We start from the raw sequence: 18,224 nt of genomic DNA on the forward strand, positions 1-18,224 counted from the left end.
ATTGGTTCATCATCAGCACCTGTAGTTAGAATTGGGTACTGACTCACTCCCCTAGGGTTCTCTGGGCATCCCTAGTATCCAAAATTTGGTGGATTGTATTGAGTTGGTGAATTTTGTTGAACTTGTGGATCGTGTGGGACTAGTTGAGGATTGTATGGAGTTCCCTGTTGATTATATGGAACTGCTTGGTGATTATATGGGGCTGTCGGTGGACCTGGTCTGGCTCTGCCACGCAGCCGTCTTTGGAATGAGTTATCACCATTTCGGCACTGGTCAGCACGTTGTCCAAAACAACCATATGTCCAGCATGCTCCGGATTCTCTGGGCTGACCGCCTTGTCCCCTATTAGGCCACGAAGGGCTTCTTTGCTGTCTTCCTTGAGGCACAAATGGATGAGAATTCCATAGTTGTGAGTAAATATTCATCACTGGTTGAGAAGGCTGAGTCATTTGCGGAGCTGGAGTATACATCTGTGGCGCTGAACTCACTGAGTTAGGAAGGAAGGTTGGCTACATTTTAGGCGGGATGCTGGTCCCGCAGCTTGAGTCTTAGTCTTGTTTTTTCCTTGAAGTTCTCCAAGCTGTAGCTGAGCCAATTTCCTTTGAATGGTTTTGTCTTGGTCAGTGAGTTTTTGTTAATCTTTTCTGTATTTTTCTATTGCGTGTACCACATGATCGCGAAATTCCTTGTGCGGCATAGGCATCAGAGCCACCACCTTTCCGAGTTTGGTGCGCACTGGCTTTGGCATCACATCCACTAATGACTTTTGAAACACACCTGCAATCATTGGGTATTTGTCAACATCAAACTCCATTTCTTCGTTCCACCTTCTCAACTGCCTGGCGACATAGGATGCTGGATTCTCAGAGTCACCAATTGAAAGAGTCACCCCTTTCAACTTCTTAGGGTCTACTTTGTTTGGAAATTCTGCCCTAAAGGCTGCCCAGATGACTGTCCGGCATGCATTTAGTTCAATCCCATCTGCTTGTTCTTGTAGCATCCAGGGATGATCCTTCAAAATGTTCTGCATGGTGGCAATTCCAAGAACTTTTGCAAAAATGGCTTTGATGTCTCCAAGTGCCAAGATTTTGCCAACTGTCTCTTCTTCAAGTGCTCTTATCCATCTTCCTGCACCATTATGAATGTCTGGCAGCCGTGAGACTAACCCAACCAGATCCATCGAGGCAAATGGAAAATATTGGGTAACATCTCCTTTTAATATGATTGGTAATTGTTTTGAGGGGTCATAATGATCTGGTTTGCGTATGTCAGGTCTGGATCTCAAATTGTATTTTTGGTTTTGGACTTTTTGTTGTTTTTTAACTGGAGTGCTTGTACATGGACCAGCCATCGCTCTGTCTTCATAATTTTCACATCCTGGCTCCTGTTCAGCTAATTGTGTACAGCTTTCATCAATTTCTTCTTCCATTTCCTGTATCTGTGTTCGATTTGCTTTACGTTCTATATCAAGGACTTTTAGGCCTAACCTTAACCAGTAAGTGTCTCCGCTTCTGCGTCTTTTCAGATGACCCGCGTAACAGTCAAGAATTTTATTATTTCCCGTGTAGCAGTCAAGAATTTTAGTATTTCCAACTGTTCGTGTTGTGGAGCATCCAGCACCAGAGGTTTGACTTCTAGTTTGAATTGGTGGTAATGATGTACCATGTCTGCCAGCTGGCTTATAGTCATCCACATTTGCATATGACGTCGTTGGTTGCATGCTTTTTGAGTGCTTGTTAATCGTGCTACTGTCTATAGAGCCTGCGCTTGTCTGTGGTGCACCTCTGGGTGGAGCTGGTGTTTGAACTACTGTTGATAGTGATGCGTGCCCTGTAGAGCAGTGGTCCCCAACCCCCAGTCCGTGGACTGGTACTGGTCCGTGGACCAATTGGTACCGGGCCGCGCAAGAAATAATTAAATATTTCCGTTTTATGTATTATTTGAGTCTGGAGGATCTTTTATTTTGAAAATCCTTTAACCGGGTTCTCTGTTACTTGCGCGCCAACACTGAGCCCACAAGCAGCAAAATGAGTAAGAAACAGATCAGATGTCTTTGGAAAGTTTCTTTGCAAAGGGGAAAAGGCCCAGAGAAGAGACAGGAGGATGGATTTATCCCGGACCGGTAGGTGAGTCAAACATTACAAGCCGCACTGTTCGGCGACTGGCTGCTAATGAGGCAATGAAGCTTCAAACTGCTTCGCCACATAGAGACCAAGCAGTCTGTGGATATAAGCAACACTTCGGGTATCATTGTCTCTCATCACTCCCAGATGGGACCTTCTCGTTGCAGAGAAACAAGCTTAGGGCTCGTTATCGTGAATTAAAATTTTTACGAAAATGAAATATTCGTTTTTGTGGCGCATCTGTATCTTATTTTGAAGGGATATGTAAACGTTACCATAGCGACCAGAGTCAGAGAGCGTTTGGGCAGTGGTCCAGAGGAGATGAGTAGAGCTTGTGAGTCTTAAGTCTGGTTTAGACGGGAAGATTTAAGGATTGTCGGCCGATTCTCCAAACCTCTGTGACCACAGAGCTGATAAAAGTACAACAGGTTGGATCGGTCCGTGTCTCCAGCCACAAGGCAGAAGCAACACGAACCGATTCCAGTCACAAACATCGCGATTCCAGAAGAAAATCCACAAAACCCCCAACATAGCGGGAATTTAGAATAACCAAACACGGATGACGATGTAGAAGCAATATCAGGATGCAGAGTCATTTTAAGAGATAAAAGACGTAACAAAAATAAAAGGCGGTGGATAAAAGACAGCGGGAGCAGCCCCTCTATTTGCTGCACTATGATTTGGAGGTGACTGTGTTTTTTCATAGTTAACATTTTTAACTGAATAAACATAAAGATATATAATAATGACCTTTACATATAATAATAATAAACATTTCCACATATCATCTCCGATATCCACCGTACTCTCAGTTACGTGCTATGTCAGCTGTTTGGGATTCCCCTCTGTTCTTACGTCACCGCGCTTTCTGATTGGCTACCTGTCACATTCAGCAGGTTGTACTCTCGATCCCAGTCAGGGTAAACCCCACTGGCTGCAATAAAAAGGCCAAGACAACCCAAATTGGGTATATTCAGGATTTAGCGGGAACACCAACATGCAGAAGCCTTATCTGACGGTTCACCACCCCTTCCTCCCTCCCCCCCTTCGCCTTCCGGTCCGCAGCAAAATCTTCCAAGTCTTGACCGGTCCGTGGTAATAAAAAGGTTGGGGACCACTGCTGTAGAGGATCTATCTGATTGAGCTTCCGGCTCATTATTTTGCGGTGGGTCAGGGTTACTTTGTCTAAAGTCCATAAATTGATCATCATTCCTGTATCCAAAATCACCTGTAATATTCAGGACTCCTGTCAGGGCTGGATACAACCCAGCAGGGTTCATTTGATCATCTTTGGATTTTTCATAAGTATTTGTCAGCTCAACAAGCTGCTGTAGTTTTTCCTGTATTTTTCACCTTCTTCCTTAAATAGCTGTAAAATGTTTAATTCTAGTTCTCTTTTGGCTTGTCTTTTCTTTCCTTTATTATTTGCTTTGTAGTCTGCAATCCAAGTTTCCATTTGTTCACAAAGGGATAAGTCAAAGCTCCCATTTTCTGGCCATGGAGATGGAAGTCCTTGCGTCCTCTTTTGCCATTTCTTAGAAATGTTTGGAATTTGAGAAGCATATTCTGGGTTTTTTGAACCAATAATGACAAAAGGTATGTTGCTCACCTTGTTTATTTAACAGTTGTCTTACTATTAGAATTCTGTTTAAGTTTTACTGTCTTTCACAGTTTTATTGTCCTTCAACTTTTTAATTTTTTCAAAATTATTAAAATATAAGTTGATTGTTTTAGTTAGTTATACTTGTTATATTTGTTCCTTGTACAGTATTATTCGATTATAGTTGCTAAATATGGTTAAATATGTTATATATTCTTCAATAGATATAACAGTTTACCAAGTTTTTTACATTTATTCAACTCTATTTACGGTAAAATGTACATTTGAAAAATGTTTAACATAGTTCAGTGTCACAGAAACAATGGTCAGTATTTGAGTTAACTCAAGGCTTTAGGCTTAAACCTCATTTCTGTTATAAGCAGAGGAAATAAAAAAAGGAAAAACTAAACTTCACTTTGCTTCAGTCCGAAATGAGCAAAGGTGGGGGCCAACTTTGCGCAATAGGAAGTGGGCTGTCTTAAATACTATGGACTACAAATGGGTGTTAACAAAGGATGGTCTGAAATCACGACAGATCCGGGACCGAATGACGTGTGGTAAAGTGAGAGAGAGAGAGAGAGATAGAGAGAGAGGACAGGGTTGTCGAGAAAGGGAAGAGTGAGCGAGATGGGGGAGAGGAAGTGAGAAAGCTGAGAGCTTGACCAGAGGGTAGAAAAGGTGGGAGGGAAGTTCGTGTGTGTGTGTTTCTGGGAATTCAACCAAGAAACTCTTTTCTTTCTCCCAACTTTTATGAAATATAGTAGCAAGATATGGATATTTCTTATCTATATTGCACAGCATAAAATTACACGTTACAACAGCATTAAACAATTGCAGTCAAAATGAAGACCAAATTTTAACTCTTATACAGAGGACGGCTTCTCATGCTCAACATTACTTTGAAAGCAGTCGGTTATTTAATAAGCCAAAAACATGCACATTTCAGAATTTTACAGTATATACAGGCGTGCCAATCAAATACTAGCACAACTGACAACATACGTTCCCAATTATTCAACATTCATCTCAGCAACAATCATTCCATGTGCATTTCTACCTCCTATTATTCTTTTCTTCCTCCTCCTCCCCGGGGATTCTAGTTAATGTAACTATATTGACTAATATATTTATTTATAAAGATATAAAATCTAGTTGGCTATTAATTTAATTAGCCACTGTCCAATTTTAATGTGTGCACACAATTAATTATATTAGGACTTTAGTTATTTCAGCCAACGCAGACCAAATCACTTTAACCTCCTCTCCAAAATCTCAAAGAAATTATAAAACAATTACTGCAGTTTAACTCACAAAGTAATCCGTAAAAACTCAATTTTCTTCAAACTTGAACTTCTTTATTCACAATTCATTTTTCAACTTTATCTCAGGCCACACATAACCTCATGGAGGACTTTGGCTTCTCCCACCAGACACTTTGGCTTCTCCCACCAGACAAGCTTTTTGCTCTCTATCATGGATGCCTTGGTCACTCCACGGAGAAAAACACGTTCCTCCCGCTAAGGCAGTGCTTCTCAATTCCAGTCCTCACTCTACTCCAGAACAGCTGATTCAAATGATTGCATGACCTTCAAGTACTGCAGAGGCCTGTTAATCACCAAACTATTGAATCCAGGTGGGTGGCAGAAGGGAAACATCTAAAACATGCAGGGCAGGGGGGCGTGAGGACCGGAATTGAGAAACACTGCGCTAAGGAAACCTCGCTGTGTCTCTCACGGAGAACTCGATGGTCACACAGAGAAGGAGAACTGTCTTCTCCTGGCCTCTTTTATTCTTATTCTTTATTCTTAGCGCTTTTCATAGAGATCCCAATCTCTCTTCGTGGTTCAGCTGGTTTAATGTTAAAGTTAAGGTTTTTGGCCTCCTGCCAAATTTAACAAATCGTGATATATTATTTATTAGTCAGCTCAATGAAAGTGCCTGTTCAGAAGAACTACACCAGATTGGCTTATATATGGTACTTATAAATGGAAGAAAATTCCTTGTTACCGTCACCAAAACGGGTGAGACCAGACTGAAAAAGTGTTTATTTTCTGAGCTGCTTGTTTCCAGAATGTATGAGATACCTATGAGTCTCAGATTTTTGGCAGCTCAGTCTTTGCGCAAAGAAAAACTTGCCTATGGTAAGCAGAAAGAACTTAATCACACTTTGTTACGCCCCCAAGGTCTAGGGGTCCAGGGGCAGTAACATAAAATGTGTCCGGAGAAAAAGTGTAAGGTAAAAATGATTTATTACAAAATAAAGTGTCACAAAACCATACAATTTAACCCAATTAATACAAAACAAAAAGGATTAACAAACTCAAGAATGCCAAGTGCAAATTAAAATTATAAAGGTCCAAACAAGTCAATTCAAAGTAAACTCAAAATAAACCACAAAAGGAAAACAATGCAAAGAAAAACACACACACAAAGGGGAGGCTGCGGGGAACACACAGCCTCCCAAACTCAGGCTTCTAACTCATACTTAACTGGAGCAAAATCAAAGTAACTAAACTGAACAAACAAAGACCAAGCTAACTTAAAGCAGTTGCAACTACCAAAAAAAAAAAGAGGCGGCAGCTTCACAGAACCTCTTCAAAATAGCTGCCCCACTAGAGGAATGATTCAGGAGCCTTTTATAGGGTGCAGGTGGGCCTCATCAACGTCTGATTGGCTTGACAATCCTCTGCTGGTCCAATGGTGTAGCTGCTTTCCTACAGTCAATCAGGTTCAGCTCTCACAGCTGAACCTGCATAACAAAAGGGAGCCTGCACAGCCTCAAGAGGCCAGGGGCCGTAACACTCCCCCCCTTAAATTACAAAACCATGTTTTGTAAATACTTGGTGCAAGAAAAAAAAACAACAAAAGAAGCATACTCACAACCTGGAAAGGCCATCTGCGAGAACATTTTCTGTTCCTTTCTTGTGTCGAATGTTGAGTTTGTATTCTTGTAGCAATAATGCCCACCGCATAAGGCGCTGATTGTGGTTGTACATGCGTGACAGAAATACGAATGGATTATGATCAGTGAATACATCAATCGGCAAACTACTGGACCCAAGGTAAACATGGAAGTGCTGAAGAGCCAACAACAGAGCCAGGGTTTCTTTTTCAATGGTGGAATTGATGCTTGTTAAACTTTCGGGAGAAGTAGCAAACAGGATGATCTAAACCCTCCAAATCTTCCTGTATTAGCACCGCACCAGCCCCGACAGCGCTGGCATCCACCTCCAGTTTGAAAGGTCGGGTCAGATCAGGTGCAGCAAGTACTGGGGTGTGGCAAAGAAGAAATTTGGCCCTCTCAAAAGCATCTTGGCATTCATCTGACCAAACAAAGTCAGTCTTTGGGCTTAGTAGATTGGTTAACGGTTGAACTACTGAAGAGAAATTTCTGCAAAAGTTCCGATAATAGCCAACCATGCCCAGAAATCTACGCAGCTCACGTCGTGTTTTGGGTGTGGGATACTCATTAATTGCCACAGCTTTAGCATTGAGGGGACGGACTTGCCCTCGGCCTACCTCTCTGCCTAAATATGTTACAGTGGCCTTGCCAAATTCACACTTTGCCAGATTAAGGGTCAAGGAAGCTTGGGCCAAACTATGAAATACTCGATATAGTGTTTGCAAATGTTCCCGCCAGGTTTCAGTATACACCACCAGATCGTCTAAATAAGCACTGCAGTTGGAGATGCCACGCAGTACTATGTTTATCAGCCTCTGAAAAGTAGCAGGAGCATTACACATACCAAATGCCATAACCGTGTACTGCAAAAAGTTATCTGGGGTCACAAAAGCTGAAATGTTGGAAGCCCTTTCAGTCAAGGGGACTTGCCAATAACCCTTGAGAAGATCCAATTTTGTAACATATTTGGCAGCTCCAATATTATCTACACAGTCCTCAATCCTAGGGAGAGGATAGGCATCAGGTACAGTGACAGAGTTTACCTTGCGAAAGTCTGTGATAAAACGTGGTGAACCATCTGACTTGGTCTCTAACAAACAGGGTGAGCTCCAGGGACTTTGACTAGGTTTGGCTAGACCATGCTCAAGCAGGTACTCAATTTCCTGTCTCATTAGAGAACGTTTTGTGGGATTAGCACGATAAGGATGCTGTTTGATTGGCTTTGCACTTTGAACATCTATGTCATGTTCTAGCACTGTTGTACGTGTTGGTACATCATTGAACAAGCATGTGTACTCACTGATTAGGTCCATTATCTCTTTTTGCTGGTCAGGGGATAAGTGGTCAAGCTGGCTCGCCAGAGATTTTAGCATTTCTGAGTTTGGGAGGCGAGGACTTAAACAGATGGGATAATTCACCCTTAAACCATCAACATTGTCTGATTCATCTACTTCTAGTGAAGTTGCAACTACAATTGGGGCGCACACCCCATTAGGTTCTGGAGCAGATCGGGAGTGGTACAACTTAAGCATGTTCACATGGCAGACGCGAGTCTTGCGCCGCCGATTTGGGGTACCAATGACATAATCATGCTCCCCTATTCTCTCCAGAACTTCATAAGGCCCATCGAACCTGGCGGATAAGGCCGAACCAGTAATAGGTAGAAGTGCAACAACCTGATTTCCTACTTGAAAAACTCTTTTGACGGATGTTTTATCATAATGATGCTTCATCCTTCTCTGGGAGTCAGCTAGATGTTTTTTTGCTAGCACATTAGCTTGGCTTAGGCGCTCACGAAAGGCTTGCACATACTTAGTCACACTTTTTTTAGAACCTTCTGCAGGAACCAAGAAAGATTCTTTTAGCGCTCTTAAAGGGCCATGGGGGGTGTGACCAAATACTAGTTCAGCTGGACTGAAACCAAGGGATTCTTGACCAGCCTCCCTAGCAGCAAACAATACAAATAGAACCCCCTCATCCCAGTTTTTTCCAGTTTCCAGGCAGTACTTGCGCAACATTGACTTTAAGGTCTGATGCCATCGTTCCAAAGCACCTTGGGACTCTGGGTGGTAAGCAGATGAAACAATGTGCTTAATGTTTAAGGTTTTAGCTACCTGCTTGAACAACTTTGACTGAAAATTTGTTCCCTGATCTGTTTGTAGTGTTTTTGGTAAACCAAACACAGAAAAGAACTTGGTCAAAGCTTTAACCACAGACTTCGCTGTAATTTTATTCAAAGGGATGGCTTCAGGGAATCGTGTGGCAGTACACATAATTGTGAGTAAGTATTGATTTCCACATGTTGTCCTGGGCAAAGGTCCGACACAGTCTACTATGACATGGTCAAATGGTTGGTCCATCACCGGAATAGGGCACAGTGGAGCAGGGGGTATTACCTGGTTAGGTTTACCAGCAATTTGGCACACATGACAACTGCGACAAAACTTTGAAACATCTTGTTTCATACCAGGCCAGAAAAAGTGCTTTAACAGAAGCTGGTATGTCTTGGTAACACCCAAGTGACCGGACCACTGGCTTTCATGAGCCAGAGACAGGACCTTCTGTCTATATGCGGCTGGTATAACAATCTGTTTAACCTTACCCCAGTCTGAGCTGCCCACATCTGATGAAGACCATTGACGCATTAACACACCCTGTTCCACAGTGAAAGCTTGCTTCTCTTTATTGGCTTGTTCAGCACTTACCACCTGCTTGAAACATCTTTGTAATGTCTCATCAGCTTGTTGAGCAGATGACAAATGTTGTCTGGTCAGGGGGATGGATGCTTCCTCCCAGAGTGGACCAGGCTCCTCCAGCTCCTCCAAATCTGGAAGTAACAAAATGCTGTTACTTTTGGGTTGTACATCACCTTCGCTAGAAAATGGAGACATCAAAACAGAATCAGAAATTGAAATATCCGAGTCTTTGCGTGCCTGTGCACGGGTGACCACACAGGCTGGGTACAGCCCAGAGTCTAGTGAGTCTGGGGTTGTCTGGTTTAAAGGATTATCTAAAACCTCCAGACTTGGAAGTACTAAACCTCCAGCAATGTTGTTCCCCATTAACATAGCCACCCCATCTATGGGCAACTCTGGGCATACAGCAATAGGGAAACACCCAGTGACAAGTTTTGATTTTATATAAACTCTGTGAACTGGTCGTGGAGCATAGCCCATCTCTATCCCCCTCAGAACAGAATTATATCCACACGGACTTTCAGGCGAGAAAGGCTAAACCTTTGAGAGAATGATTGATTGGGAACATCCAGTGTCTCTCAAGATGTGAACTGGTCTTAAATCGGAGGGATCAGATGCAAGTGAGATCAAGCCATCCAAAATGAATGGTTCAAAACAAGGATCAAGTAATTTGTCACCACAACCAGTGCCCTTATTACGGGGTTCTTTTTTCACAAAACCAACACCTTTAGTTTGTTCAGAATTTGGCTGTGATTTGTGTTTTAAAGCTAAACAATCAGCGATGACATGTCCAGGTTTGTGACAATAGAAACACTCACGGCTTTCTTTTGGAACTGTGGGTTTAACCAATGGAAACTGTGGCACAGAGCTAACATGTGACTTTTCATTAACAACGAATGATGACTTATGGGTAAGCACATACTCATCGGCAAGAACAGCAGCAGATGCAAAAGTGGTCACCTTCTGTTCATTTAAATACAACACCACCCGATCAGGAATGCACTTTTTAAAGTCTTCCAACAATATTAACTCACGTAAGGTGTCATAATTGTTGACCTTCGATGCGGCACACCACTTATCAAAGAGAATGCCCTTCTCTCTGGCAAACTCAACATGCGTTTGTCCTGCAGTTTTCTTTTGCTGTCGAAACTTCTGTCTATAAGCTTCTGGGACCAATTCATAAGCTTGTAAGACAGCAGCCTTAACCAGATCATAATCCAAGCTATCCTTTAACGGAAGCGCTGCCAACACCTCTTGAGCTTTACCAGAAAACTTACATTGTAACAAAAGAGGCCAGGTTTCCCTAGGCCATTGCAAAGCACCAGCAATGCGTTCAAATGCTGCAAAGTATGAATCAACCTCAGATTCTCTGAAAACAGGTACTAAAGAAATGCACTTACTGATGTCGAATGGCATAGCAGACATGGAGGTGGAACTTGGTGTGACAGAGGTAGAAGGCGCTTGAGTCTGGGCCTCCAGCTCAAGTTTGCGCAGCTGTATCGCTTTCTCTGCCTCTATTTCCAGCCTCCTGATCTCAAGCTCCAACTGAGCTTTTCTGTCCTGGGCCTTTTCCTCAGCCTCCATCTGCAGACGTGCTAACCGCACCTTCAAACGAGCTCCATCTCGTCCTTCTGAGCTCACAGAAGACAGTGGGTCATAGCGAGGGAGTGTACGAGGTGTCTTTCCCCGTTCACTCACTCCTACCTCCACACTAGGACCATCCTTGAGGTCCTCCACAGACAAGGCCTTATGGCTTGGCACTGCAGCAGCCTCAGGCAGATCAGGCTCTTTGATCACACCAGTCTCCATCAACCTGCCCACTACCAGAGCCTTTAGGTCACGTTTTGGGACCTGCAGCTTAAAGTGCTCCACAATTTGCAGCAATTCACACTTGCGGCAGCTATGTATACGCTCAAGGGAGGGGTTAGCTAAAAAGTGCTCCAGATTAAATGGTACCGACATAATTAGTGGATACAAACAACCCAAACTGCTCCGCTTTTAATTCCAGACACTCCAGACACAGGGATCCTCCTTAACGAGTGATCCCGGACAAGCCCCCACTTATGTTACGCCCCCAAGGTCTAGGGGTCCAGGGGCAGTAACATAAAATGTGTCCGGAGCAAAAGTGTAAGGTAAAAATGATTTATTACAAAATAAAGTGTCACAAAACCATACAATTTAACCCAATTAATACAAAACAAAAAGGATTAACAAACTCAAGAATGCCAAGTGCAAATTAAAATTATAAAGGTCCAAACAAGTCAATTCAAAGTAAACTCAAAATAAACCACAAAAGGAAAACAATGCAAAGAAAAACACACACACAAAGGGGAGGCTGCGGGGAACACACAGCCTCCCAAACTCAGGCTTCTAACTCATACTTAACTGGAGCAAAATCAAAGTAACTAAACTGAACAAACAAAGACCAAGCTAACTTAAAGCAGTTGCAACTACCAAAAAAAAAGAGGAGGCAGCTTCACAGAACCTCTTCAAAATAGCTGCCCCACTAGAGGAATGATTCAGGAGCCTTTTATAGGGTGCAGGTGGGCCTCATCAACGTCTGATTGGCTTGACAATCCTCTGCTGGTCCAATGGTGTAGCTGCTTTCCTACAGCCAATCAGGAAGGTGTGCTCTCACAGCTGAACCTGCATAACAAAAGGGAGCCTGCACAGCCTCAAGAGGCCATGGGCCGTAACACACTTTTTAGCACTTCAGACCGCCAGCAGACAGGAAACCGTTCTGTGTTTAACAAGTAAAAGGGATAAAAATCTTACCTCTTTTCTGTGAGTGGGCCCAGACGGCCTCCCGTCCGCAGTCAAGCTGAAGCGAGTCACCCTTCTTCTCCTGGTTCTTCAAGTGTTCAATCAAACGTTCGGGGTCACCACTTTTGTTAGAGAATTGAAGGGCGGCTTCAATTCTCTTAAATATATAAGTGAAAGAAATAATGCACGGAGACGTAGTTCTTGCTGCTAGGTCATAGACGAGCCGGAGATTTATTACACTACCACAGATTCCTCATTACAGTTTCATCAGTTCAATACTCAAAAATCTTCCAGTCTCAACAAAAAATCTCCCCGTATTCTAAACATCATCCTTTTTTATACACTCTCATCCTCACTGATGTGAGTTGGAAAGTTTCAACCGATGGGATTGCTACCCTTGATTTGCGTAAAGATTCTGACGTGCCTTATACTAAGTGTGTATTGGACGACCTTTAAAATATTTGAGACCTCATGAACTCAACATCTGCTCCATCTCAGAATTGCTGAATAGGACAATTTATCTCAAATTGTTGTTCTTATCTTGTCCAAACAGACATCCTTTCCAAGTCATTTTTGGCTCCATTTGCAAATGGAAGGAAAGGAGTCAGTCAGGTTGACCTAGAGCTGAGACAAAATCCTTTCACAAAAACAATTCCTTAAATAGTATTTCCGCCCTTACAATAGCGGGGCTGAACCCGGTATTACACCAAACACTATAGCTAATATTAGCTGGTATCTCGCCGATGGACATAAATACAGTAAAATAATATTTGAATCACAAAATATACACAATAATATGTCCATCTTACTTGTGAAATGTTGTTTATCGAGCCCTCACACATCATTAGTCCATTGATCCGAACAACAATATCCCGCAGTGCTGAAGCATCTTCTGCTGTCTTGGTTGAGCAAAGTAGGAGGGACGACCGCTCCAAGATGGCCGCAGCCAATGCGAGGTCTACTCTTATATTATGTGGTAGCCAATGTTGCTGATATCTGGTGGGGAAGTTGGGTAACCGAACCACTGTGCTAACACGTGGAAAAGACTTGCAAGATATGTGTGTTCTCCTTATAAGTGTGCGTCATTGATGAGTAAGTTGCAATATTTGAGTGTTTACTACAGCTAAATGACTGATTTGAAGTTTATTTGTTTGCTATTATTTCACCTGTTGCTAAGTCCGAGCTATTTGCTATGCGTGTATTATACAGCATTGTGTTGAACATTTATCTATTCTCAGTGGAGCAGAGGCATGGTTATTAGTTAACTGTGGAGTTAACTTGCCTTAGTTTGCTTAGTAATATTGATTTAGACTTCTTAGTTTATCTAAGGCAGGGGTGCCCAAACTTTTTGAGAGCAAGATCTACTTTTTCTCTCACCAGCCGCCTGAGATCTACCTCATGACACAAAGGCATAAAAATTACAAATTAAACTCTATTGACTTATTTTGTATGTGAATATGCATCAGTTATAGCAGAAATAATAAAGTGACAGAAAACCTAACGCAGTTTCTTCCTCAGTGAGATTCTGACAATGGGAGCAGGTTACTGGTTTCTCAGTCAGAAGCTGGTTGCAAACCTGAGGCCAGCAGGTGTCGGTCAGTCATGGTAGATCTGAAATTTGGTTTGATGACCTCAATATGAGAAACTAACCAAAGAGCCCAGAAAAGCTAAAGGCAAATCTTCTGAAGTCGGGATATAATTAATTTAATTTCACATAATTATCGCGGTAGAATTTGTTAAAACTTAATGAAATATATTTGTCCTTTGATGTTTGTTGTGACGTATACTCACAAAGAATGAGGTAATTAGTCCAAGTTTTGTCGTTTATTGAACATTCAGAAACTACAGTGGGTGTGATGAGCCACAGCAAAGGTAAACAAAGGTAAAACAACCCGAACAGGTGATCAACTCAAAACCACTCCTACCTTTTTACTTTCTCTCTCTTTGTAGTTAGAACACCCCTTTTTTGCCGTGGCAACCCGCAAGCCGAGCAGAGATTACATTAAAAACATAACATTCAGTCGTTACAATATCAGGTTTCCAGGCTTCATATTTATTCCTTGATTATTAATAAGCCTCTCATGAACATAGCGGTGGTTCAGTAGCTAATTTAAACTCCTACTCTGCTCGTCAGTCGGACTTTGAGTCGCTTTTTTTTTTCTTTTTTTTTCTGTTAATGGGACCGAAACGCACTGAATTGCGCAACACCTTGTTCAAACAATAATTACTGAGATTATTAATTTTAACACGTTTCGTTGATTTTTTAAAATAATTATTCTTTTTTAATGAAGCTACAAACGTCTAGGATCTTAGTGAATATTTTTGATAAGCCCGTCAGAAGAGGAAGCGCTGGTCTCAGCGTCCTGGTGGCGTTCAGATTGTCATCTGCCGAGATTGACCCAAAACCTTCCGCGATCGACCGGTCGATCGCGATCGACGTATTGGGCACCCCTGATCTAAGGTATAATGTCATGATGTAGTGTGTAATGATAGGATACCTTGAACTTGTTTTCTGTAATTTTGTGTATTCTAGGAAACCACACACACCTTCATGTAGACACACATTTATGCCCATCCATGTTCATTGGATCAATATCTGTGATACAGTTTGGAATACAGAACAGTTAAAGGATCCTGCCTCGTGTCTTCATTAAACATCTGGTGCCCCTCATCCTAACATCTGGTCCTGAGCTGAATCCTGGCCTGAGTGGTGTTCTGGCCGACACTCCAGGTTGAGAGCGGTGACAAACCTGAACAGTGCCTTACAGTCCTTCAACTTTAGAACAAACTCACTTACGAGTTCTGTGTGTCAATTTTTCTGAAAGTGAGTGTTTGTCAGTGTATTCAAGACAGGGATTGCTTAGGTGACTTTTTCCTCACTGACAATACACTGTGAACCCAGCTCAGTATGCACAGCACTGAAAGGGGAATGTAGGGCTCCTCTTTAGTTTCAGCACCAGTTCAAGAGGATCAATGAAATCTATGGTTATCGTGTTTGCTTTGAGAAACACAAGATCAGTCCATTGATTTTCACGTTGAGGACTTTTTCTTGGAAAGGCATGCCTACATTTAGAGAGTTAATCTCCACAGATAAGAGGCATAAGCAACCAGAAGTTATACAACTGCTAACATGCAAACAACAGTTCAATCTGTTTTTGTACTCAAAATTGACTACTTTCACTTTCAATTCTCAGGTTGAGAAATGTATATAGTGATAATGGCAAAAGGGCAATTATGATTGTCTTTGTAGCACACAGAAGAGAAGTTTCAAAATGTAACTAATAAATAACATGTTGACTTAAGAATTTTACCATTAGATAAAATCTATTAAAGAACCACTCAGAGCATCGATGTTACTTCAGGTTTTTTTTTTATATGGCAGCTAGGTTGCCAGTCGTGTGCAAATGATATGGGTACTTATGATGTAGGAGTTGTAAATGGAGCAACTGAATCACCTGTACTAATTGAATCAGCACCTCAGAATTACATTTTTTTAAGTGAAAATAGAAAATATAAAAAAGGGGAGCCATGGCTTCTATATTTAAGGATATCAGAAATTCTAACAAAATCTTTTTGGGCCATTTCACCATTTTTGAACTTTGACACTAATTTTATACAAAACCCTTACATATGTAGAAAACTTCTTTACTGACTTTAATGAACTTTTATCGGTAACACTTTATTTGAAGAGGGTTGAATAAGACTGACATGACACTTTCATAAACATGACATAACACCTGTCATGAACATGAATAAGTCTTCATGAATATTTATGACTGTTGTCATAAAGCGTAATTCGGTAAATTATGACACTTTTAATACAATGTTGACATTATTCAAAATGCCTTTGTTATGACAACTTGACATTAACCAAGAAATCATTACTGATATAAATTTGTTATAAAAGTATCACTGATTGCACTTTAAAAATTAGGTAACTTTATGTTATTAAAGGTAAAGTTTAAACAGTAATGATTTCCTGGTTAATGTCAAGTTGTCATAACAAAGACACTTTGAATAATGTCAACTTTGTATTAAGTGTCATAATTTACCGAATGACGCTTTATGACAACAGTCATAAATATTCATGAAGGCTTAGTCATGTTCATGACAGATGTTATGTCATGTTTATGACAGTGTCATGACAGTCTTATTCAACCCCCTTCAAATAAAGTGTTACCCTTTTATCTCTCATATGCATTGACAATGATTGTTTATTGTCAGTGACTTCAACATTCATATTGATCACCCCCAAAACAGAGGGAAAATATTCTTGATAATTTTGGTCTAATTCAACATATTAACCAAGCCCAAACTATCAAGGTCACAGGAAGGGTGTGAATATTTCCAATGTCTTTGTAACTGATGACGCCCTGTCAGATCATTTTGCTGTTATCTTTCAAAGCACAATCAACCAATCAATCAAGGAATTTTGCGCATGTAAACGTGACTACTGTCTCAGCCAGTCTCACACTTTACAAAGGGGTTTTCTGTGGTATTTTTCTGTCTCTGAACTGTTGAGCAGCTAAGAGCTCCACATCTACACAAATATATCGGTGTAAATACATACATTTTAACAAAACCTTTTGGTCCTTTTGTCCTGGTAACCTACACTGCCTTGCAAAAATATTCATATATTTTGGAAGTTCAAAATATTTTGCCATCCACAAACAGTATTTGTTGAGAATTTTTTGTGATAGATTGTAACTAATTTGTGCATAACTGTGACTCTTTTTGCAATATTAAAAATCTAACTTAAAACACATTTGAAGGACCATGTTGTAGGCAGTGCACCAACACTCTCATTGTTCCAAACAGAGATTCAACTTTGTGTCTCTGCCCACGGATGTCCTGGAAATTGAGGTAAAGGACAAGTTTGCCAAGAGTCGGCCAATCATCAAGCGTTTTCTGGGGAAGCTTTCTGTCCCTGTCCAGAGGCTGCTGGAAAAACATGCCATCGGGTAACATACAGCACTTCCCTCTGTTTAATGCTTTTTAATCTGAAGATAACTGTCGCAGCTTGTGCATTATTCTTTATTTCAGTCTGCCATCTTTCTTTATCTCCAATACTTTTCTAATGTTTGTCTGTGAACAGAGATCGTGTGGTGAGTTACTCTCTGGGTCGCAGGTTGCCAACAGATCATGTTTGCGGCCAGCTGTTGTTCCGCTTTGAGCTGACCTCTTCGATTCATCCAGGTACACATCATCCAGCAGCAGGCAGCATCTTTTAATCTTGTTTATAATACAGTGTTGGATTTCATTGAGACTTTAAAGCAGGGGTCCCCAAACTACGGCCCGCGGGCCGGATCCGGCCCGCCTCCACATTTGGTCCGGCCCCCTGAACAATACCAGAGAGCATTCAGATTTTTTTTCATTTATTGTATTTTCCGGTTTATATGTGGATTTTTCTTCAACCACCAGGGGGCTCTTTAGCAGGAAGTGTGTCTTGTAAATTGCTGCCATCTGTTGGACTTTTAGGGAACTGCTTGACTTTTATGTTATTTAATCAGTACGGTTGTTTGCTAGCGGTAGAGCAGATGAACGCAAGTGTCTGTTATGAACGCCGCATTCCAGGTCAAGTTCTTCGAAGCAATGCCTGTAAGTAACAGCTTATAGCCTACTTCAAAACGAGCCTTTATGTTAACATATGAGAAATTAGTATGTTAAAGTTACATTTCCTCAATGGAATATATACTAGTCAGTCCCAGTGACCGTTTCACTCATGGGTTTTGCCCATGTGCTTTCTGGGTAAAAATTAATCGACAACCCCCCCCACCTCCCTTCCCGTCAACAATCTCTGGGCCCCACCAGAGAAGGGAAAAGTTATTTGAAAAAGTTTGGGGACCACTGCTTTAAAGCAACCAACAACCTTGCCTTACAATCCTGGTATATAATTCTGACATAAATGTTAGAGTTCATCTAAAGTGGTTGGTTTCATGGCCAGGCCCCCACTTTTAATCAAAGTCCACATATATTGAACAAGGATGAGGCTTTATCGAATGTAAAACCAGTTTGGTGTGGGCTGTCCTGTTCAATCTCCATTCTGTGAAACTTACAATAATTTGACCCAAACTGTCAAATAAAGAATTGGTTGGATTTTTATGGAAAGCCCTGTAACCATCAACACTCAAACTGACCAT

The 18,224-nt window shown here is 41.4% G+C and overlaps 2 protein-coding genes across 2 annotated transcripts in view; one reads left to right on the forward strand and one right to left on the reverse strand.

The window, feature by feature from the left end:
• Positions 1–18,224, forward strand: part of hecw1a (HECT, C2 and WW domain containing E3 ubiquitin protein ligase 1a) — a 129,379-nt gene that overhangs the window by 57,010 nt on the left and 54,145 nt on the right. The window contains exons 6-7 of the mRNA XM_088001485.1: positions 16,903–17,045; positions 17,180–17,280. Of these exons, the coding sequence (XP_087857611.1) occupies positions 16,903–17,045; positions 17,180–17,280 (244 nt within the window). The remainder of the gene's footprint in view (positions 1–16,902; positions 17,046–17,179; positions 17,281–18,224) is intronic.
• Positions 140–11,283, reverse strand: LOC148153489 (uncharacterized). Its single transcript, XM_088001607.1, has 3 exons — positions 10,140–11,283; positions 668–777; positions 140–376 (listed from the first exon to the last, which is right to left on the reverse strand). The coding sequence occupies exons 1-3, from the start codon at positions 11,281–11,283 to the stop codon at positions 140–142; spliced, it is 1,491 nt and encodes a 496-aa protein (XP_087857733.1).

The sequence above is a fragment of the Poecilia mexicana genome, unplaced genomic scaffold, assembly GCF_051168715.1.
Source record: "Poecilia mexicana isolate PSO_F unplaced genomic scaffold, ASM5116871v1 scaffold_20, whole genome shotgun sequence".
Lineage (NCBI taxonomy): Eukaryota > Metazoa > Chordata > Actinopteri > Cyprinodontiformes > Poeciliidae > Poecilia > Poecilia mexicana.